This window comes from Branchiostoma floridae, chromosome 10 (assembly GCF_000003815.2).
Source record: "Branchiostoma floridae strain S238N-H82 chromosome 10, Bfl_VNyyK, whole genome shotgun sequence".
Taxonomy (NCBI): domain Eukaryota; kingdom Metazoa; phylum Chordata; class Leptocardii; order Amphioxiformes; family Branchiostomatidae; genus Branchiostoma; species Branchiostoma floridae.
The window spans coordinates 3,456,962-3,479,598 of record NC_049988.1 but is presented as its reverse complement, the minus strand read 5'-3'; the positions used below and the strand labels follow the sequence as shown (position 1 = coordinate 3,479,598).

At 39.4% G+C, this 22,637-nt stretch overlaps 1 protein-coding gene across 1 annotated transcript in view; it reads left to right on the top strand.

Moving 5' to 3' along the window:
• LOC118424255 (polycystic kidney disease protein 1-like 2) overlaps positions 1 to 22,637 on the top strand; it is a 44,769-nt gene that overhangs the window by 20,306 nt on the left and 1,826 nt on the right. The window contains exons 14-37 of the mRNA XM_035832798.1: positions 382 to 464; positions 786 to 908; positions 1,557 to 1,751; positions 2,161 to 2,292; positions 2,902 to 3,010; positions 3,552 to 3,637; positions 4,676 to 4,924; positions 5,770 to 5,979; positions 8,619 to 8,883; positions 9,579 to 9,727; positions 10,104 to 10,340; positions 10,890 to 10,991; positions 11,799 to 11,977; positions 12,331 to 12,396; positions 13,127 to 13,243; positions 13,953 to 14,139; positions 14,527 to 14,647; positions 15,300 to 15,419; positions 15,876 to 16,067; positions 17,969 to 18,219; positions 18,838 to 19,006; positions 20,719 to 20,906; positions 21,530 to 21,692; positions 22,326 to 22,500. Of these exons, the coding sequence (XP_035688691.1) occupies positions 382 to 464; positions 786 to 908; positions 1,557 to 1,751; positions 2,161 to 2,292; positions 2,902 to 3,010; positions 3,552 to 3,637; positions 4,676 to 4,924; positions 5,770 to 5,979; positions 8,619 to 8,883; positions 9,579 to 9,727; positions 10,104 to 10,340; positions 10,890 to 10,991; positions 11,799 to 11,977; positions 12,331 to 12,396; positions 13,127 to 13,243; positions 13,953 to 14,139; positions 14,527 to 14,647; positions 15,300 to 15,419; positions 15,876 to 16,067; positions 17,969 to 18,219; positions 18,838 to 19,006; positions 20,719 to 20,906; positions 21,530 to 21,692; positions 22,326 to 22,500 (3,868 nt within the window). The remainder of the gene's footprint in view (positions 1 to 381; positions 465 to 785; positions 909 to 1,556; positions 1,752 to 2,160; positions 2,293 to 2,901; positions 3,011 to 3,551; positions 3,638 to 4,675; positions 4,925 to 5,769; positions 5,980 to 8,618; positions 8,884 to 9,578; positions 9,728 to 10,103; positions 10,341 to 10,889; positions 10,992 to 11,798; positions 11,978 to 12,330; positions 12,397 to 13,126; positions 13,244 to 13,952; positions 14,140 to 14,526; positions 14,648 to 15,299; positions 15,420 to 15,875; positions 16,068 to 17,968; positions 18,220 to 18,837; positions 19,007 to 20,718; positions 20,907 to 21,529; positions 21,693 to 22,325; positions 22,501 to 22,637) is intronic.

Here is a 22,637-nt window from a genome sequence, read left to right as displayed (position 1 = left end):
TTAAATCTAATTTAACAGTAAGCGTTGGAAAGAAAGTCAGCAACGGTACCGGTCATTCACACATTAAGTAGCAGTCTATAATACATACTCCAGCATAGCGATCACAATCTGACAGAGATTAAGATAGAGAAAGGGGGAAGGATAGATGGATTCAATGGTAATCTGATCTGACGGGTTTCAAACTGTTCTGTTTCATATTTTAAGTTGTTACAGTTAGTGTTTTAATCGAAGACTGCTGTTTTCGCAGTGAATTGTTATTAAGACAAGAAATTAACATGACACTCATTACATGTCTGTATTAAAGCTGCAGTATATTTTTAACAAACAAATATTTTTAATGCAATTAGCAATGATTCAGATAATTCACATTTTGTTTGACAGGGTTCTCTGACCCGGACACACCCTTGATTTATGAGTTTCTGTATCAGACAAAGGATGGTTGGACTTCAATATACTATGGACAGGTAAGTTGTTGATGTCGTAACTAGGTTCCAAAATCCGGTTCACTAATGTTTTTCAGGTCGTTTTCACGGACTGATCAAATAAGAAAAATCAGTGCACCGGTTACTAGTCATGACACTGTAATTTTGATTCAAGAACTTAATTTTTCTAGAGATTTTAACAAATTATTTGGTGAGTTTAGTGCTTAGTAATAAGAGTTTTTACATCTATTTTGTAAGTTACTCTTTCTTGCGTGTACTCTTGTCTCTTTCTTATAAATGTGAATGAACTCATGAATCAGTCAGTGTGTGGATGACATATTTACGTTTGTAAACTGTCCACAGGAGTCCACTGTGGAGTCTACCAGTCTCCCTGCTGGTGATGAGGATAGGGACAACATCCTGAAGGTCATGACTGCTGTGTATGACAAGCTTGGTGCCAGCATAGCTGTCACATTAAACGTGACGGTCAGTCACTTTTGCATCTGTATTCCTGTTCATGTATACAGCAGGGTCATGTGGTATAATGAAAGGTACTTCATATGCAACGTTCCTCCCTTCACCCAGGTGCTAAAATGGGTACCTGAGACCTCGGTTGGCCATGTGGAGGCAAAAGGCTATGAAAGGAGAAGGATGCCAGGCTCAACCACCCAATATTCTACACTTATACACAATGGATAACAACGCATTGCCCCTATATATGTTTATAAGGCCTGAAAAAGTCTATTGGCTTACCTTAAGTACTAGTATCTTAGTTTACTTTTTTAGCACAAGCAGTAAATGGCCTGCTTTGCCATATGGCTCAAACCTGATGGATTGACCCTAGATGACTTGTCAGCATGGGCTGGGTGCACCCATCAATTATGTCTTTTTGATTGGGACAAAAGCAGACGGCCCCGTCGTATTCAGTGCATCATCAGCCTGATCAGGGCTACTTGTCAAATGTCTGACTTGTACTATCTGAACACAACCTATTTATAAAGGAGAGTATGGTGCTAGGCAAAAAACACAAGGCATGGTAAAACAATGAATACACTTCTACTAGCTAAATGAAAATTAAAGTATCAATCCTTTCACCTCAGTTGAGGTTGACTCACGCTTACCTTTACCCATAAGGTGAGGCCTCTACCCAGTAATGTCTCCCTGGATGTAGTGACTGATCTGATCAGTGCAGAAGGTGGTGGAGGTGTAACAGAACTACTCCAGTCTGGAGACACACAGGCGGCCACCGCACTCATTAGCAACGTGGGGACTTTCCTAAACAGCAGAAGTACTGACGTTAGCCCTGAGAGCAAGGAACAACTGGAACAGGTATGACAGGTTTAAAATTTGTACAAAAGACTATAGATGCTTTTCTGTAATCCTCCATTACTTAACCGTAGGGCAGCGACGTATTCTTTCAGGCTCGTTTTCATGCCTTGACATAATTTCTGCAGTATAAACTCAACAGACCTGAACTTTGCTGAACAGAGATCTATAAAATTGATTTTTGTATTATAAGGAAACAGTTTGCATACAATGCATGGGTCAATGATAACCATCATGTATTTTATTATGTATACATAGTAAAATGTATTACTTTTTAATGGTGCCATAGACAAATTAGCAGCATCAAAGATGTATCAGAGGGTTCATGTCTGCCACCTCAGATTTAAACTATAAGATGTTAAGTGGGCATCCATTGTGAAGTTTGGTGACTCTACTGATTTTACTTTACCAGTACCGTACAGAGCTGACCTCCAAGCTGTCGGACATAGCCTCCAGTGTTCAGACCGTGTCCTCTGTGCGACAGGTGGCAGCTGCCTTCACAGCTGTCACTCAGGTCAAGGAAGAAGTGTCTGCTGATACACAGGTATGGGAACATGTCTGAGGGTGTGGCATCAAAGGCTATCTTTTGTAGGGGAAGATAAGCCTCCATAGCAAGCTTTTGGGGCCATTTTTGGCTTATAAAACACTTTTCCCGCCCGGGCTTTTGGAATGGCAGGAGGTTTTACGGGCCGGCAGCCCAAGGGACTCGGTCCAAACGCCCAGCAAAAAATGTTTCATGGGCCCCCCCCCCCCCCCCCCCCCAAAGCATAAAAAAGGCCCAGAGTGCCTGTTATGCTAGGAGAAGATCAAATCTTGCACCTAGTCTTGTGCTCTGGCAAGACTAAGATGTACTGTGAAGACATTTGGAGGTTATGTGCTAGATTGCCTTTTTTAAGTGTCAATGACTGAAAAATATTCTATACAGGTATTTGATGGCTATATATCCACTCTCATATATATTAGGTCAAAGTAACCATTAATTGCCTTGCTATCGTCACTCAGAAGATTGTTCTATTCTGAATATGGCTGCAGTAAAACAATTGAAAATTCAATGGTACATATTATGTTGGAACAAAGTTTAAACTGTCTGATATATAGTATACATGATGGTAACATTACAGGTAGATGTTTCAAAGTAACTGTTTTTGGTTAGGTCCAAGCTGCTGCAGCTATGAGACAGATAACGTCGGTGCTGTTAGACCAGTCGGAGGAAGCAGTGGGAACAGAAGAAGTCGAGCAGACTGGCAGAGCATTGGTTGGAGGTACTGTTTTGTAATTAAAACCTCTCAATGCTTTATTTGCATAAGGCCACGTTGATTTTATTATAATATCATGAAAGATCCTTGATTATGTGGATGACATCTTCTAGATCTGGGAACCCCCAAACTGATGCAAGTGTGCAAATAAAAAAAGTTTGGCCAAAAAAAAAGGTGACTTCATGGTCTCTATGACATGTGAAGAAGTGGTCAAGAAGGTAGAGCAAATGACCAAACACACCGAGAGTATGGTATACAGAACAAAAAAATAAAATTTCATTTTTGTAATTTCCTCTATCTTCTTTGACCATGGAATTGACATTGACACTCTGACGTTTGTATATGTTTTTCTGTACATTTTTTAAAAAATTGTCATGTATTTGCTCATTTCGCAGCTGCCTTGTATGATTTACAGCATGGTAGAAAAGATTTTTTGGAAACAGCCATCAATTCAGCCCCTGGCTGCCAAGAGATAGTGGTGGGCCCACACAATAACAATAACAATAACAATTGGAAGTGTTGAGCTGAAATTGTGTTCTATCTTCAGGTCTGGTGAACGTTCTGCAGGCCGCATCTCTCACAGCTGACCAGGCCAAGTCATCCAACACCACATCTAATTCTACGCTATCAAAAGTTAGTGTACAATACTGTACGTCCTGTAATATTCATTGTGGGGTTTTGTGGTGAGCTCTGAATACAAACTTGTGACACGGCACTGTGCTACTACAGTAGTTATAATATTAGTGGGTACCTTCCTTGATCTGCAGTAACCACATGGCTCAATGGTTTTGCTAGCGCTCACATTATCAATAGAAAATATTGAGCCTGCAGTTACTACGGAGGATAGAACGAAGGCTATACTGTTATTGTTTCGACAGGAAAATTCTCCTTGTGTGGGATTATCGAGTTCCCACGAACTTGAAATAGTTTTAGCATTGGCAATGGAGTTACTAAGGCCAATTACCAATCTGATTGATTACTCCTGGATCTTGACGTTCGATGCATGCAAAGCCAATATCATTTCTCAGTGTTGCCTTTTTTATACAATCGATTGCCGTTTGATATTACTTAGTTTTGTTGTATATTGAATATTTCATAGCTGTTTTAGAAAAATATGGCTACTACTTCACCCTAGGTGAGTGAGGTATTGTTTTGTGTGCGATTTTTCATCCAGTGTATGTTCTACCAGAGGGTGCTTACTTTTTGATTTGATGAAGTATTTAATGTATCTCTAAACTTGAAAGTTCATCTGTGTTGGTAGAAGTAATTCTTGAACTAGTTTAACTGTAGTATCCGACAAAAAAAAAATTAGACCACCCAAATTTTTTAACATATGGGTCATTTGGTCTCACTGGATAAAGTTAAAATCTTAGACATAGAGCCAGACTTTTTGCTAGAAGGATTTAAGAAGCCATGTACATCGGAGCTTTACAACCATCACTGAACAGAGATGGTGGGCGCCAAAGACTTCCTGCAACTCATGATCCACTGCTCACTGAGTCACGTGTTCTATCTGCATAACGTGACGTCACTGCAGCAGTGGATTTTTCATTCCTTGCCAAAGACTAGTGCTGTTCAGCTGAAAATTTGGGTGAGTCCAAGTTTTGTGCAGTTGGATATTACAGCTAAACTAGTTCAAGAATGATACCTCTGATTTTTTGGTCATTGTAGACAAAGGATGCTGCCACCAGTGTCATCGGTAGCGTGCGCGTGGTCAACACGGTCTTGTTGAAGCAGATGGTGCCAGGACAGGAGCCGCTGGTCATCAACCTGAATGACTTTGACTTGTCTCTGTCCAAGCAAATCTGTGAGAGTGTTCCAGGACTGGTCTTTCAAACATCAGAGGACAACTGGTTCAAGCTGCCTGACACTGTGGGAAAGGCATCACTGAACTGTGATGGTAACAGTTTGGATACAGAGGTAACTTATGAAAAAGGCTACACTATTCTTGAGCTCAAAAAATTCTCTGACTCACTGGAAGTTTCAACTGAATCACTCAGTCTTCTACAGCTCTCTGACCCAATTACTATGGACATATGACTTGTCGGATGTGTGATGCCAGCAATGTGTCAGAGTCAATATTACCCACAGTTCCAGTTGAGAGAAGTTTGAACTGTGTCCTCATGTAAGCGGCAACTTCCTTTTTGACCCACTGCTGACATCACACAATTGACAATTGTCAATCAGTGTTTGCTATATCTAAATAAGTTGAGTTTGGCTTCTTTTTGGAAGCACTGAGGAAGACCAAAAGCTCCTTGTTTCTATGATAAATTTGTTTCTGTGCATTTAAATGGAAACTAAGTTGCTTTTTGTTTGAATGACGATGTTAATTGACACAAGAAGAGTACATTATACAGTGAGCTTTGAAAGGTCTTCTACATGTACATGTATACATGCATCTAAAAAAATGTTAGCTCAAATTGAGTTGGGGTAAGTAGTGTCTTTCTTGCAACAGTATTCATCATCATCTTTCATCCTCTTGAGAGGTCGAGCAAACAAAGTTGGTCCTCCAGAACTGCCTGTCCTTCATCGCGGAGAGAAGACCTTTCCCATCCAGTCCTGTTTCGTCCTCAATGAGCTTCTTGAGAGTTGAGCTTGGACGGCCGACTCTTCTCTTAGTGTCGGGGGACCACAACAAGAGTCTACAGTATTATGCCAATCATTTCCTCGTGGTTAAATGAACAATCAGAAATGCTTTCCAATATTAGTGAATTATAATGATAAGACAACTTAAGTGGTATGATGGTTGAATGTGTTCCCTACAGCTGTTTGCTACTGGTGCCAACCCTTACAACTATGCTGAGACATCCTCTTTGGTCCAGACTGACGTTGCAGCATTCTCTTTACTTCAGTCTGGAAGTGAGCTAACTAGTTTGGAGTTCGATGACCCAATAGACATATCGTTGGAGAGACCTTCAGATCTTCTGCTGGGAGAAAATGCCTCTGCACCAAGTATTGGGAGCAACTCACTCAGCGTAAGTAACTGTGCAAATCAGCTGTTACTGTAGGTGTTATAAAAAAATTAAAGAATTATAAGTTGTGACTGTTAAACCACTTTCTGAACAACCACAATGAATAATCCTAGCCTCCTTTGCAGACTTCTGTAACTGCTGGCTTTTTCTTTGGTTGGGGGAGCACTGATTATTCACGATTTTTATGGGGTACCTATGGATGATGGTACCCATGGCCGTGCTACAAAATGAAACACGGTGGTCCGATTGCTATGCTTTTGTCCGCGTTGTCAGGGAAATTTGCCTCGCCCACGGCGCCGCGGGGTGCCGGCGGCCGCCCTGTATTCATGTCTACAGACTGATACACATTGCTAAATATTTCTCAAAATAACGCATGTTTGGTGGTCATGTCAAGAAACAGCAAAAATCACTTACAGAGAGGATATGTTGATTTTTCAAATTCATACAAGTATAAAAGTGACACTTATACACTGCGTTCAAAATACCCTATCAAATCAGACGAACGTAAGAGGGGTTACTATAGGTGACCAAACTTTGAACTTTGCAAATTTTCCTCAAGGGATATTTTTCTAATTTACGCACTAAACATTTGTTGAAGTTGTAGTCAATGTTCATAGCGATAATTTTTTAGTTACAATCCTTTTCCGCCGATGTCTGTGAAATTAAAGATTATTTTCCAAATTTTGGGCCACATTTCCTCACATTTTCCTTCCGTATTTCCCGTGAGCCTGATTGGAGCGAACAGACGACGTCATCAAAATGGCGGCGAAGTTTCGCTCTCCAGGCCCATGTTGTTTTCGCCGAAAAATCCCACGAAGATCAAAAGATATAGGCCAAAATATGAAGCTTGTGCTCTATTCGGACAGTGCACATGGCTGAACGAGTTTGTTTAGGACTTATAATGAGTTGAGTCGTCCTCCATCAAAGCAGACAAGATATACAAGATGCAAATGAGTGTGAAATACTTCTATTGTATTCGCTGAGCAACCCAAGCCAGATAATTGCCCGCGATTTTTAACTGAACGAGTTCGGCAGTAATTTCTTATCCAATCCTGCGAAACGAGAACCAGAAACTGCTGTAGTTTTCAAGTTTCTTGTATATGGACCACCGTCCAGCTTGTACAGTCGTAGGGCATTATGCAATCTCCCGGCTTACCTATGATCGTTGGGAGAATCTCACGAAATTTCACGAAAACTTTTTGCCGGCACGAGGAATTGAAACATGATAGGACGCTTCACGGGCCGGGAGAATTTGTACAGATAGAAACGTTGAAAGATGCTTGAATAACACACGTCTGGGCCGTACGTCTTGGGATTAGAAATACAGGCATGCCGAAAAAATTATGTGACAAACGGGAAAATGGCGTCGGTTGTATATAAAACAAAGGATTCCGGGCTGCTGTCAAACAACAACACTCTCTTTAACCCCTCCTTCACCAACTAAATTGATTTACTTCTGTGTGTTTTAGTAAAATCCAAATCTTTTCTTTAATGTACAATTTTCAAGCAAAGAGACTCCAGAAGTTTACCACGTATCAAAATACAATACATTCAACACATTGATTCAAACATGGCGTCGGTTTGTAAACAAACTGGAGGGCCGACTGATCTAATCCAGCTCCCTTGTCAAATAATCCCCCTTCTTCCCCAGACTTTGATTTACATTGTGTGCTTTTTTATAAGTTACATTTTTATTTACAGACATGTGGCTTTTTTTAATTTCAATTTTCCTATCAAGGACGCCAAAACTGGCAGAAGGTTTACCATGCATGTCGAACACAAGCCGATACACCAAACAGCGGCTTGTGCAGAGTCTGTTACCGCCCGTATTGAATCACGAACTGTAGTTCATGCATAGGTGTAATGAGTTATTAGAAAGAATACGTTATTCAATCGGAAAGCGAGGGTTAATATTTCCGAGGCGTTGATTATTGATAGAACAGGACAGAGTGAAGTTCTCAATCAAGGGCACAAATATGTAACAAGGGGTCAGTGTTGACGTTGTTTCCATGGATGTGTTTGAAAACAAATTAACCTTATATATAGAAAGTCGACTTCATCGACAAACTATTCCTAATCTGCGGGTCAATTTTGTGTGTGTCTGGCGCAGATATAATTTACGTATGGAAGAACGGAAATGGCGACGGGTTTCTCGCGTCCCCGGCGACCGCGCGGGGAAGGCCCTGGGGAATGTCGGAAACTGATATTTCCTTGCATGACCTTAGCTTCGGTATTTTATAAATATTGGTAGCAGAATAGACGAGCATATAGCACAGAAGGGACTGAGAAGGCTGTGTACATGTCAGTATTAAAGATGCGTCATCGTGGGAATGAAAGCTTGGCTATTGTTTATTGTGCAAACAATGGAACAATTGGGGCGGAGACGGGCGTGCATTTGAAAGGGTAAGTTCGCGGGAAAAAATCAGCTCGTCTAGGTGCAACCAAAACATTTCTAGTTTCCGCCCTCAAAGGTGTGAACCAATCAGCTACCGTTGCCATTAGTGAAATGGATGATTGACATTGATTGACATGGTTGTCAAGGTAGGATTTTCAGGGCCATTTTAGACCATCGTGAAAGCATTTTTATGCTCTATTAACTCATATTGAATGTTTTCCTTACTTTGAATTTCCTATTCACAAAGGTTCACCGATTTCAAAAGGTGATTTCTGGGGCTCTACTAGTGATAGTTGAGCCTTTACTGGAAGATGTGCCATTGGTGCTATACTTGAAGAACAATGGGAACGTCAGCAAAGAGGACTATGACGTATCCACCACTCTCCCCCTGAGTGACAGTGAGCTTTACACGATTAACCTTGGTAACGGCAGAGTTGAGCAATCAGACAGATATACGTGGCTGGTTTTCCAGGAAGATTTCAACCAAACACTCGACAGCAACTGGGCATTAGGTAAGAAGCTTCAACAAGTCTACAAAAAATCTTTTTGATATATTGGAGAATGAAGAATCTTTTTGTAAATGAGTACATTTGTTTCAGTATTTCAAACTAAAGACAAAGGTTAACTTTTGGTATTGATTATACTAGTTTTCCAAACTAACAATATGACTTATTGTTAATGATACTTTTTTTCTTTTAGATCAAGTTCAAACAGTAGAGCCTGTTGTTGCTATCATTTTAGATAAAGAGAGGCTGGTACATGTACTATTAGGGAACTGATACAAGTCACAAAACTGAAGCAAAAAATAATGTGTCACATCACAATCATGTCACACAATTACATGTACATTGGAATTGGCAAAATGTGATATCTGTACTAATAATTTTACTCATGTTGGTGTTTATTAAAAGTTTATTACTCTGATACTGATTTTGATAATGATATTTGATACTCATCAGTGGAGCTTGTTACAAGATGCCTACCCCGTTTTTAGTCACCCAGACATGTGTCAAATCTACAGGACCCAAATTGAAAGAAATCTACATTTTTAATATTGATGCAATTACAAACATTTTGCATCTTTGATATTGTTGCAGGGCCAGGGGCCACACCCCACCGGCTTTTTTTTTGCCCCGACTGGATTGTAAACAGTAGTCTTGTTGTTTTTGCAGAGTTATGAAAATAAGTTGATATTGCCTTATTTCAGGAGTAGCTCATAACACAACTCAGTTGCAGTCAGTGGCAGGTACAGCAGGACTTGAGGACTTCACAGTCAACTACACCTTAACATTGTCATCTGCACAGTGCCTGTATTTTGACACTGGTGATGACACTTGGAAGGACCTTGGCTGCAAGGTGAGATACTTAGTCACTTGACAACATTTTCCTGAGACCCACACCTTGAGCATGTGTGGAAAGCGTTCAGAAAGCCATTGGTTCTAGTCTGGGTCTCAGTTTTGGTAGCTTAAGCTTCCTTCCAATGACAGGTTGTGACCATTAAAAGCGGAATAAAGCTAGCAAAATTGGATGGGTAAGTGACTGTTGGAAGTGAACGCAACAAGACTGGACTCTGCCCATGTTGACCTCGTTTTTTTTAATAAGAGAGCTTGGTAAAGAAAAAGCATGTGGTGCAAAAGTTCATTACAATTGTACTAGCTACCTGAAGAATCATTTTTCTCTACCTGAAACAGAAGTCAAGATAGTTAACCTTCCTTTACTTTTATTATCCCAGGTAAGCAGCCTAACAAATGACAAGAGGACCCACTGCCAATGCACACATCTCACTGCATTCGGATCTGACTTCAGTTTCTTTGTCGCTCCCAATACTATTGATGTATTGGAATCAATACTTGCCTTTCGAGACATTGCCAATAACCCGGGGGTGGTCATCACCTGTAGCGTTGTCTTGGGGATCTACATAGTTGCTATGATTTGGGCACGGAGAAAAGACCAACAGGACTTAATGAAGGTAACAGTACTCAGTTTGGAACTAAGCACATTTTTAAGGGGGAGTCTTTTTATATCTTTATCAAAAAAACTATTGATCTTTATCAATAGTTTGTCTGTATACATGCTTTGTTTATGTCCGCACTTATCCTACCAGAAGCATAGATTATCACTGTTTAAAAAAGAGGTATTTTATTTAGGTTTAAGTAGTGACAACAATTATTAATGATATGTACAATGTAAGGTAGATGTATTCATTCTCATGAGGTTTATGATACAGTAACGGAACAGTAGTCTTGCTTTTTTGGGGGGGGGGTCAAATAATGTCTTGCTCAGTAGTGGACATTGGGATAAATCTGCTGTTCTAAATTGTTATTAAGCAACACTGCAGAAATATTTTATTAAAAATTTAGACACTCATATATGCCATGAAAATTTGTTTATTGCGATCTCCATCAGACTTTAAAAGTAAAATCTATTTTTCCTTGAGTCCATGATACAAATTACAGAAAGAAGGCCTGATCCAATGCTTAAGATATATACTATCAGTCATCTTTGTTATTTATTGCAGGTTGGCGTCACTGTACTCAAGGACATGGACCTTTCCCAACAGTACCGGTACCTCGTCACAACATACACAGGCACAAAGCAGCATGCCAGTACTACTGCCAAAGTCTGTACTAATTTAATTTTGCCTACAGATAGGTGGTAGGCTGGTCTTGTACTTAGGAATGTTAAGTCGACACCTGTGATGTGCTAAATTTCAAATCTTTACATTTTCTGATATTGTGCCATGGGAAAGCCATTTTTTACACTTATTTCCTCATGCGACACAGGTGTACATGATTTCCTATCTTCAGCCAGGTAGGTCTTGGACAGGACGTTAAATTGTGATCCCATCATGAGAGCCTCACCTCAAGCATGTTAAAGAACATACCACACTTATGTCAGTTTAAGTGGTTCAGCTTGTACACTTCAGTATAAAGAAAAATCAGCTTGTACTCTTCAGTATAAACCTGATGTGTTATGACATGCTCCACCTCACAAGAGGATGAATGATGATGATGATGTTATGACATGAGGTAGTTTACCAGGCACGCAACGCAAAATTACAGACAAGGCTTACATCATCTAGCCACAGTTGAAAAATCTATAGGATTTAGCAGAACACACTGACCTCTCATACTCTAATTGGCAAGTTTGGGTATAAAATATGCTAGAGGTCTGGCTTTACATGTCCTCCACATTCTACTGGCAAATTGATTTTATTATGTTACATTGCCGTTAATGAACTTTATGTATCTTCTCTTCTCCTGGGAGATTAGCTTCCAGTAGATAGCTAAAGGAGACCATAGACACCAAAACCTCTTATTCTACTGTTTGCTATTTAAGGTACTCCTCAGTGATGTGCTATATTTGATTAGGGAGATGTTGTGCTATTATTTGTGGACATTTTTGTTAGTGTTGGTTTGTGCTTTAGGTTGCTGTGGTTGTGACTGGAGAAAAGGCACAGAGTAACCCCACCTTGCTGACCGATGCTGACCGCCCCACGTTTGAACGAGCGGGGGTGGACACATTCCTACTCACAACAGAAGAGTCACTCGGTCCTCTGCTATATATCCAAATATGGCATGACGACACTGGGAGAGATCCCTCCTGGTGATTGCAACTTACATTTCCTTGAATTAGTTAATTTTTGTCTATTTTTTACCCTCATGAAGTAGAGGTTATGTTTTATTGCCTGTGATTTTATGCTTGTGTGGACAAATACCATGTTTCTAGGCACCCTAGCAGCTTTCCTTGACAATGCAATTGAACATCCAGTTTTTGTATCCTTCTGTTTTGACATGCTATGATCTTTGTATACTATTACATTTCCAGACTCTGTTGTTTTGCTTTTGTAATCAGATCATTTTGTTGAGCGGGATGCTTCATGTACATAGTTGCTAAGTTAGCGTTTTAGACCTCATTCTAATGTCATGAATGTATTAAATTTGATTTTCTTTTCTTAGGTTTCTTGATCAGGTTGTCATCAATGACATGCAAGAGGACAAGAAGTACATATTTGTTTGTAGAAGGTAAGCTGAGAGAAGAGCTTGGTACCTTGTTCCAGAAAACTATGATTACAATAAGAAGTTTTAACATGTTAACAGTTAGATAATTCACAACAATTATAAGCAGGCTTCTATTTACTTTTATCCTCAAATCCACATCAATTTTTTCTATTTTTTTTTTACATCTAACGCATGTTCATTTTAAAATGTTTGCGCTGATTTAATTTTGCAGTGCTACCTCTCCACTGCAAAACCATGACACCATGAAAATACTTCCTTTGTATTATTCTTTATTACTGAATCATTTGAAACATTAACTGAAAAAAAACACAGCAATAATCTCATTTCTTTCCCACCATCACAAGTACTGTAAATGCAGAAATGTTCGCGGTGGATTAATGTTCGCGGTTTTCACGGCGTCCGCTTCACCGCGAATTTAAAACCACCGCGAATATTTTTCCATAACAGTAAGAGACTGCAGTGCATGGTGCTACCGCGAAATTAAAACCACCGCGAAAAGTTCATTTTCCCGCTACCGCAAAATTTAATCCCCGCGAACTTAAATGCATTTACAGTAAGTCCCTGCAAAAAGAGGGAAAGGAGGTAAAGGGTTTTATGTTCATATTTTTTTGGGACAAAGTATCTACTTTTAGGCACATGCCATTATAAGGTTCCTGATTTTTGGCCGTATGGCAATGTTCACAGAGAAAAAAAAACAATATCTGAATTCACCATCTGACATTTCTATCTTCAGATGGCTGGCTAGTGACAAAGAAGATAGTCAGACCATCAGGATCCTCCCTGTTGCCACGGATGATGAGCTGAAAAATTTCTTCTACGTCTTCTCAGTCAACAGTTCTCGGGACTTCAGGTTTGCTTCTTGATGTATTATCAGAGTCAGAAAGTTCTGGTTTTAAAATAGTTCAAATGTTTAAATGTTTTAAATGTTTTTAAAAAGTTTGCCAATTTTGGTTGATATGAAAAAGATTTTTATCCTTAGTGATGAAATATCAGTTGTCTTGAAGTTCATTTTCTCAAGGTAAGAAAGCATCTACAAGTAACACCCAAAGAACAGAAAACCCTATTGATGTATAGAGGGGATGATGTCTGTCCCAAGTGCTGAAATATCAGTTATTCTGAGGTGCAGTTTTTTCAAGAAAGGAAAGCATCTTCAGCTAATACACAGAGATTGAAACACTTTCCAACCAAAGACAGCATTTGGAGATAGAAAAGATGATACAAAATGTCCTTAGTGTTGTAATACATGACTCGTTTTGAGGTTCAGGTCTCCTAGGGTGCAAAATAATCTTCAGACAACACCCAAACATTAAGAAAATTTCCAAAACAAGACTTCATGTAGGGATGATGTCTGTCCATAGTGCTGAAATATAAACTGTTCTGAGGTTCAGTTTTTTTTTCAAGGTGATAAAGCATGTTATAAGTAACTCCCAATAATTGAGACACATTCCAACTCAAGACTACATTGGTTGATACAGAAGACATCTGTCATTGGTACTAAAATAATGTATCAGCTATTTTGAAGTACGGTTTTCTCAATATAAAAAATCATCCATTTTCAGGGACAAACACCTGTGGTTTGGAGTGTTAGGACGGCCAGCACACAGCCCCTTCACACGGTGTCAGCGGGTCTCCTGTTGTTTATCCCTCCTGTTGTGTACCATGTTTGTCAACATCATGTTTTACGGGATAACAGAGGAGAAGAACGATCAGATAGAAGTGGCTGTGTTTAGTTTCCAGTGGTCTCAGGTAAAGACAATTACATATTGATGACTATTTGAATTACAACTACACATTAAAGAAAGTTAAACCACACAATTGCAACATGGTACAATTGATATACCATAAAACACAACAACACGATCTATAAAGTGAACATTTATTTGCTAATATTACATTGCAGGTAAATCACCTCAAGGCACAATACACCAGTTTGATAAAGCATGTTCAAGCAGAATGAGATTGATTTGATGCACTCATGCCTTATTCAAAGGTGAATCTTTAAACTTAAATTTAGTTTTTAAAATAAAAAAGATCAGGATAATTCGAATTCAAATATGTTGTTCTGCAATTATGATAAATTCAGTAGATTGTGTTCATTACATACTTATATGTAAAATTCATTTTTTCTTTCAGATCATGATTGGCTTTGAGTCTGCTTTAATAGTTCTACCAGTGAACATTTTGCTGGTGCAGCTATTTCGTCATCTCAAGCCTAAACCTGTAAAGACAGCCGGACTAAATGATGACGACATAGGTTCGTACTAAGGGTTGATTCGATTTTTGAACATGAGAGGGCACAACTTATAGAAATTATATGATTGAGAAACACCTGTCTTCATTGCCTTATCATAGAATACAATGCTGATGATAATGCTAGTCCATTGTAAGTGAATGGGGACCTTGACTTCTCGTGGAAGTAAGCCAGCAAATACTGTAACAGTTTTACAATGTGAAACAAAAATGTGCCAGGACACTAGTATTTTCAACATGATCATATTTGAATCGCACAGATCTACATTGTACAATTACAAGCACAAGTATGTCTGATTCGATATACTGACAAAATGGTATAATGTTTTCTACACATTCTCACATCAACTGCTCCAAGCATCAAATTGTTTACAGTGTCAATTACAGGAAGTCTTTTGAATTTCATCACAAAGATGTAAGGTTGAAAATGTTATGCCCACTGCCACTGGCTGACTAAAAAAGTCTAAGGGTAGCAGTTTCTTGCTTAGGGTCTGAATGGTAACCAGAAATACAGCATTCAATATTCTAGGCCTAAGTGTCAATATGGAGAATTTGTAGTTATTCATAGTCCTTTAAGAGTCACAAATGCATACAGTACGTAATATAGCGACCTAACGCAAGTATCTTACCAGACCAATAAACCATTTTTACCTCAGAAGAAGAGATATCAGAAGTAAAGGCAACGGACGGACCAAGTTCCATGGAGGGAACAGAGGCTGACAAAGAAGACAAGAAGAAACAACCATTTCTTCTGCCATGGTGGTTCCTGTATATAGGTAAGTACAGATATCGAATTCCAAGAAAGCCTGCACTGAGTAGTTAAAGTGTGATTTATTTTGAACATTCACATTATGAATGATTTTCTACGATTTCAAAGACAGAAATGTGAGCCCACATGTATAATGAAGGGATAGTTTGTAGTAATTGTCCTGAGTTGTAGTACCCCGCATATTCTGCTTGCACGCGACCCTACTCCTGGACGGAGAGGTCAAGAGTTTGAATCCCAGTCTCTTCTCCCCAAGTCCGAAACATTGAGCTTTAGCAAAGTCAACTAATTGGGCCAATAGGTGAAGCAGGTGTTACGAAGGCTGCTTGGGAAACCTTCGTTACCCCATTTAGCTGTAATGGTTTGATCCTGTACATATTATCATGACTGGTAGAAGATTACTACTTGTTATTCGGTGAGTTTAACTGGTTTGAGATCACCTGCACTATGTGTTGTTTTTCCGCAGGATGGTTTCTTGTGTTTGCCACCTGTGCTACATCAGCATTTTTCACCATGCTGTACGGCAACGCTTATGGGAAGGCAAAGACAGAGGCCTGGCTCCTGACTTTCTTCACTTCGTTCATCATGGACCTCCTGTTCATCCAGCCTGCTAAAGTACTGATATTGGCAGCCATGGTTGCTCTTATCATGAAGGTCAGTATGGTATATCATGTCATACCAGGGCCGCGATAATGTTTTATACGGGTGTTCCGGACCAGGCGATAAAAAGCTGTATCAAACAGGCTTCGAAGTTTTATCACACAGGCTTCCATCGAATATTTCGAACATACTCTGCGCACGCAAAGTGCGGCGCAGTCGAAAATTCGAATACGTGATTCAAACATTGGAATTGCTGCAGCTGTAACTGTTTTTGTTCGAGGACAGTAAAATTTTCTTAACTTCTGGTGCATTTCCTATCGAAACTTATGTTTTCTCAGATGGGCATGACATAAATAGAATGATGACAACACGGTGTATTCAGCATCACCCTTGGTCCCAGCCCTCCCGCGGGTCGGATCTCCCTCCGGCGGGTCGGATCTCCCTCCGGCCTTCGGGCGATCCGACCTGCGGTCGGACTGGTACCTCTGGCAATACGGAATGAACCGTGTTGTATTCTATATTTATATATAGCCTGCATGAACAGCACTTTTGGCAGCCCTAATCCGGCTTATAGAGGCTTAATGACCATCAGATTCTAGTCAAGAAAAGTCAAATCTCAATCCTGCTAATTTAAATTTAAAATGCAGACATGTATGAACTAATAGTGGACACTGGGCAGTATCAGAGTATGGTGCCCTGAAAAAATGAGAGTTTGCTCCGCAAAGACTAATAATTCAGGCATGGAGAGCAATTCAATGAGATTTTCCCATCCTGTAAGAGGATGGTAATCCTTTTTTTCACAGCCACGGGTAGCATTGGGAGTGATGTACACTGTCTTACCATTGAAATTTTTTAAAGAGTACATTTGTGATCAGTATATGTCAAATCTTACACGTAACTTCAATCGTTACAATATCAGCATATACAATGTAAACTTTAATTAATAACATGACATTGTTTTTCATAACGTCACAATTTTTGTCCATGCACTGTTTTCCAAAGAGTGTTGAAGACCTGAAGAATGATAACATTACAAGAGAGCTGGAGAATGATGAAGAGTACCTTCATCAAAGATCTACTTTTAAAGAGGTTGGCACTTATTGTACCCTTCAAAACATGCCTGTTGTATGCTTTGGTTTTGAATCACAGTGCGATAGTAATATCTCAACAAACTCTCTGTCCCTCTCATGGTGGCGTCCCTGCGACCAAGTGATTTAACAAAGCACTCAATGAAATTGAAAATTTAAATCTTTTTACGCTTTGTGCGTTGTCTTTTAGTCGTACAGTACTTGACTATGTATGTTTTACTTGATATTCTCATTATAAATTCAAGAGTTACACAAATACACGCAGTGATGCCACCAAAGTGCCACAGCTTCAGAGAGATATCTTGCTTGAATTGATTACAGTTTTGAACCATTTTTATAGGACTTTCACACCATGCTATTGGAATCCCCAAAAGACATAATTGCATCTGTATCTGTATCTATATAGCCGGTATAACCACCCTCTGGCGTAACGCGGCGCGGCAGCAGCTGGTTATATATTACACTAAACGGCCTGTCACACATAGTTTTGCACATCTATCTACAAGCATTCTTTAAAACTATCCAGAGAAGATGCCCCCACTGTGCTTGGTGATAACAAATTCCACTCTACGATAGTTGTGGGAAAGCAAAAATTTATTAATACATGATTCTTAGGTCGGTAAATCTGGTATTTGACGGCATGACTATTCCTTTTTTAGCTGGTATTAGATACTTATCAGTCAGTACGTCCACCAGTTTATTTCGTTACATCACACATAATGCGACGAACATCTGTACACATAAATCACCCTATCTGCTTGGAGATAAGCTGGTTACCAAACGCTGAAACCACATAGCCTGTTCCACAATAACTAAAATATAGGGGTGATTTCTGAAATTATTACATCACAATCTTTTGTTGTGTAGGAAGATGAAGATGATGATGATGAGGTCGCACCACCCAGACCTGGTAACAAACAGGTGATCGCATCACGTGAGTTCTTCACCAAGAGAAGTCAGATGTACATGGTCATACTGGAGGTGGTCTTCTACTTCATGTACCTGTGGGTCGTCCTCTCCATCGGGTATGGACATCGCAAGGAGATCGCCTTCTACCAAACAACGGACGTCAGGAACACGTTTCTACATGCAGAAATACCCAACAACAAGTCGTTTGTTTCAGTAAGTCAGATATTTTGGCAGAGTATATTTTCTTGTGAAAAGTACAGTTGACTGCACCCACAGAGTGTTATCTGTCCTTTGGTACTAGGACAGTATCTTTATACGTTTGTGTCTATTTATTTATTTCTGTTTTCTTTATACAGGGTTGACACACTCAGTACTTTGCGCACTGCTTTCCAGGCGTGCCCTGTACAGAATAACATACACAAAATAGCATAACAAAGAAACAAAATAAAATAAACAATGAACAAACCAAATTAACAATATTTACATAGACATAAATCAACATCGTAACTCATTAATCAAAGTTAGTGCCGGGAGGTCAGGGGTCAGCAGTGATTACCGTTTCTTAGCAGTTTCCTGAACGACAGTGCAGAACTGGACATTTTAACCGTTGGCAGCAACTCAGTGTCTGTGATAGGAATAAATAAAACTTTCACTATAATGTATTTTCAGACATGGATGAATGGCTCATTGTGATAGACAGTCAGGATCAGTCTATTGGGCAAAGAGCAATGATCATATTTTGATCATAGGAGCATACTGAAGCTAGAATAGGATGGATACAAAGCAAAGAGTAAACAAATGATTCATCCTTAACACAATGTTGTCCCTTAGCTGTCCTCCCAGACAAACTGGTGGAGGTGGGTGAAAGGTGTGCTGGTACCAGGTGTGGCAGGTGGACAGTGGTATAACGGGGACAACACCACCCACCGGGGCTACACTAACAACCACGTCAACTATCTGGTGGGCGTGGCCAGGTTACGGCAACATCGTACCAGGAACGGTGAGTTTGGAAATCCATCAGCATATTCTATACATTATGTACATGAGTTGTTATGGTACCTTAACATGCTAGTAGAGTTTGTGAATAATTTCATCATATGTCAATGAAGTTTAGACATCCAGATAAGGAGATACATCAAATAGAAGACTGAGTGCTCAATTAACTGGATATGATTTGGGGAAAATTTCAGCATGTTCAACTTGGTACATGTCCATTATCGACCGTAGGTCGGGACCAGGCTTACATACAATATTTCACTCCACAGAACCCTATCTAACATTGATTGTTCTAAGTTCACAAAATCAATACCAGAGTCTCTAGTCAAAGTGTCCGTACATGTAAGTACATGTAACTGACGAACAACGTTCCTGGTTCATAACCACCTAATAGTATGAACAATGTTTTGATGTCCGTTTGTCACCTTCCTGATAGGTTTGTAATTAAGTTATCACACGCGGCAACTTCATCTAGGTCAAATGATACAAAAACAAAATTAATGCAGTTCCACATGTGAAGTAATTGTTACGTACTAGATAGATACTATGCGACACATCCTGGTTGTCAGGTGTGATTGTTTTAATGAATGCCTTTGCTTGTCTCCACACTGCTAAATATTACAGAATCTTTTTGAATAAAAAGTATTATACACTTTATTCAAAATCGGCCAAATTAGGCAATTGCCAGTATTGGAACAATTTACTGGAGCAGTTGGCTGAATATCAACAGCGCAATTATCAAAGCAAAATTTCAAATGTCTTCCTCCACTAGACGTTGTCAAACAGTAAGGTTTCTTAAAGTAATACTTTTGCTATATCCCATTGAAATATATTTTCACAGATGTACAGTGTACTGTACATCCCATGCTTGCTGACTACACACTGAACTGCAACGTGATGTACAGTCAAAGTACAGAAGAAACCAGACAGATTGGACAATTCAACAGTAGTGGGAAGTCACCATGGAACTATCAAACAGCTGAAGACTTGAATGGTTGGTACTTGCCATTTTGGTGTCGTTTTGAAGGTTTTGATTTTGTCTTGAACTTGACATTGTGGGATGTAGCCAGGACTGGCCAACTTAAGAATATCAATATTGTGAAAATATGGCAATAACAGTCAATAACTGTATACAAAACTTTGCCTGCAGGCCATAGTCCAAACTTTAAAGAGAACTACTTGTATTTAGGTCTTTAACCCAAGACCTTAACCCAAGGAGAGCTCTTTCACACATAAAAATTGCCTCGGCACACCATTGTGAGGAAGCAGATCAGAAAGACCAATTGCTAGCTTAGAGGATGGAGTGGGTTTACCCCATTGTGAAGTTTTAGTTGAAAAAGGATCTAACTTACTTAAGTTAAATGGGTGTATTTAAAGTTTTCTTGATGGGAAAAAATACAGACAAGTCACACTTAAAGACTTAATGGCCACATGTGACCTAAATCTAATACAAAGCAATTCAATACATATATCAATTGTTCATCAGAGGACCTGCTCCCCACAGTAGGATCGTTAGAGTATGAGGGTGCCGTTCCCCTCTGACAAAATCTATGAATGGATCTCTAAGATATTTTGTATGTTGACACTATAGGTGTGACAGCAAAACAAGTGACAAGTTCAATGTTGGTATCCAGAGTAGTTTTCACCAGTACTTCTGTATCAGTGTATCAGTAGAACCTCTAGTTTTGATACTTGTACCTTGAATGTTTGTTCTAGGTGAGAGTATCTGGGGAATGTGGGGCACCTACTCTGGCGGTGGTTACGTAGTTGAACTGTTGGGGACAAAAGCAGAAGACCTGGCACTAGTGGAGGAACTGGAGAAGAACAATTGGGTTGATGAGACTACAAGTGCTGTTTTGGCAGAGTTTACGATCTACAACCCAAATACCAATTTGTTTACTATGGTGAGTCCAATCATTTCATGCTTAACTTCAAGGTGGACTTTGTGACGAGATGACAATTATTGTCTATCAAAAAAAGATATTCATGTTAAAGGTCACTTGAAAAGAACAATTTCGAAGGCATTGGTGAGATTATGGTTACTGGTTTTTGAACAGCACAATGCCTTATTCCTAAATGCTATTGATATCATATCTTATGTAGGTGCATCAAGGAACACCAAATACATAATTATATAGAACAGACTGATCCTATAGCTCCGCTCATCTCCATCAAAACTTTAATGCAAAATAAAAAGTCTAACATAAGGTCGCAAATACTTTATCGTTATGAGGATTCTCTCATTCTGCACACTGCTCATAGATTCATACAGGCCTCTAGTACATAGTGACAATCTGGCCAATGTGACTCCTTTATGGTGATGCATGGTCCTATGGACAATTTTTAAAATTGACACAGGCAATAAGAATGGTGACTTGAGTGATCAATTATCCATGCAGACCATGTTTTCTTTCCGTTCTTTCCGTTCTTAACTCATGTACCCTGAATAGCTTTTGGGTGTATTTTTTTTAATTATTATTTTTGTGCAAAAACTGCATGTTAACTTTGCTTCCCATATCTGACACAGGTAAACTTGCTGGCAGAGTTTCCCCCAACAGGTGGTTGTTCTCCAACCCAGACCAAAGTTACGACTTTCCGCCTGCACAACTATGTAAACAACAGTGATTTCTACACCCTGGTGTGTGAGATCCTCTACATCATCATGTTCATCATACTGCTGGTCAGAGAAGGTAATTTAATAATTTTAGAACTACATAGCTCAAGACACTTAGAATTACAATAAAAAAGATAATGACAGCTGCATTGTCTCACTGGTAAAACTTAACTATCTGCCATTTTGGTTTCCCTATTTGAATTTGATGGATCGTAGCTCAGGTGTACTCATTATTTGTGCTTTCTCCGAAAGTTTTGAAAAAAGTATTACATACATATATTCTTCTCATAGTTCTCTTTTTTTGAGCAACAGACATTTTTGAGAGGTCGGAAGATCTCTGTATGTGTAAAAATTCTTTACGTTTATGATTCACTGTCTGCAAATGCAATAGGGACACCAACAGCAGTGGCAGACACTGCTTTGCTTGGTAGTCTTAGTGACAAAATGATGACATAGTAAATACATTGGCCACCACAAAATTACATGTAGACATTGTCCAAGTTACTTTGTTAAGTTCAGGAACAACGAAGGTGGGGTGTTCGTTGGGCTTAGATTTTAAGGTGACACACCGAAAGCAAAGAAAAGTTTGAATGATTACAATCTGAAGGCTTCGCAGTGGAGAGTTCATTAGAAAGACTGCAAACGCGAGTATTCAAGTTTAAACAGTTACTGTGACAAAATGTAACTATCTTGGTTGTCTCTGTCCAAGGTGCTGAAGTAAAGCGGCTTCGGTGGCAGTACATCTTACAGTTCTGGAGCTGGGTGGAGATCATCATCACGTGTTTATCTGTCTGCCTTCTGGCTTTCTACATCAAACGTTGGGTGGTGGTAGACTACACCAGCCAGCATCGACTCGAAAATCCTCAGGGCTTTATCAACTACAGGTAACCTACTGGACTTCTTGAACTTGTTTAACTGTAATATCCAACACAAAAATTGAACTCACCCAAATTTTCAACTGAGCAGCACCAGTCTTTGCCAAGGAATGAACAATCCACTTCTGTCGTGACGTCACGTTATT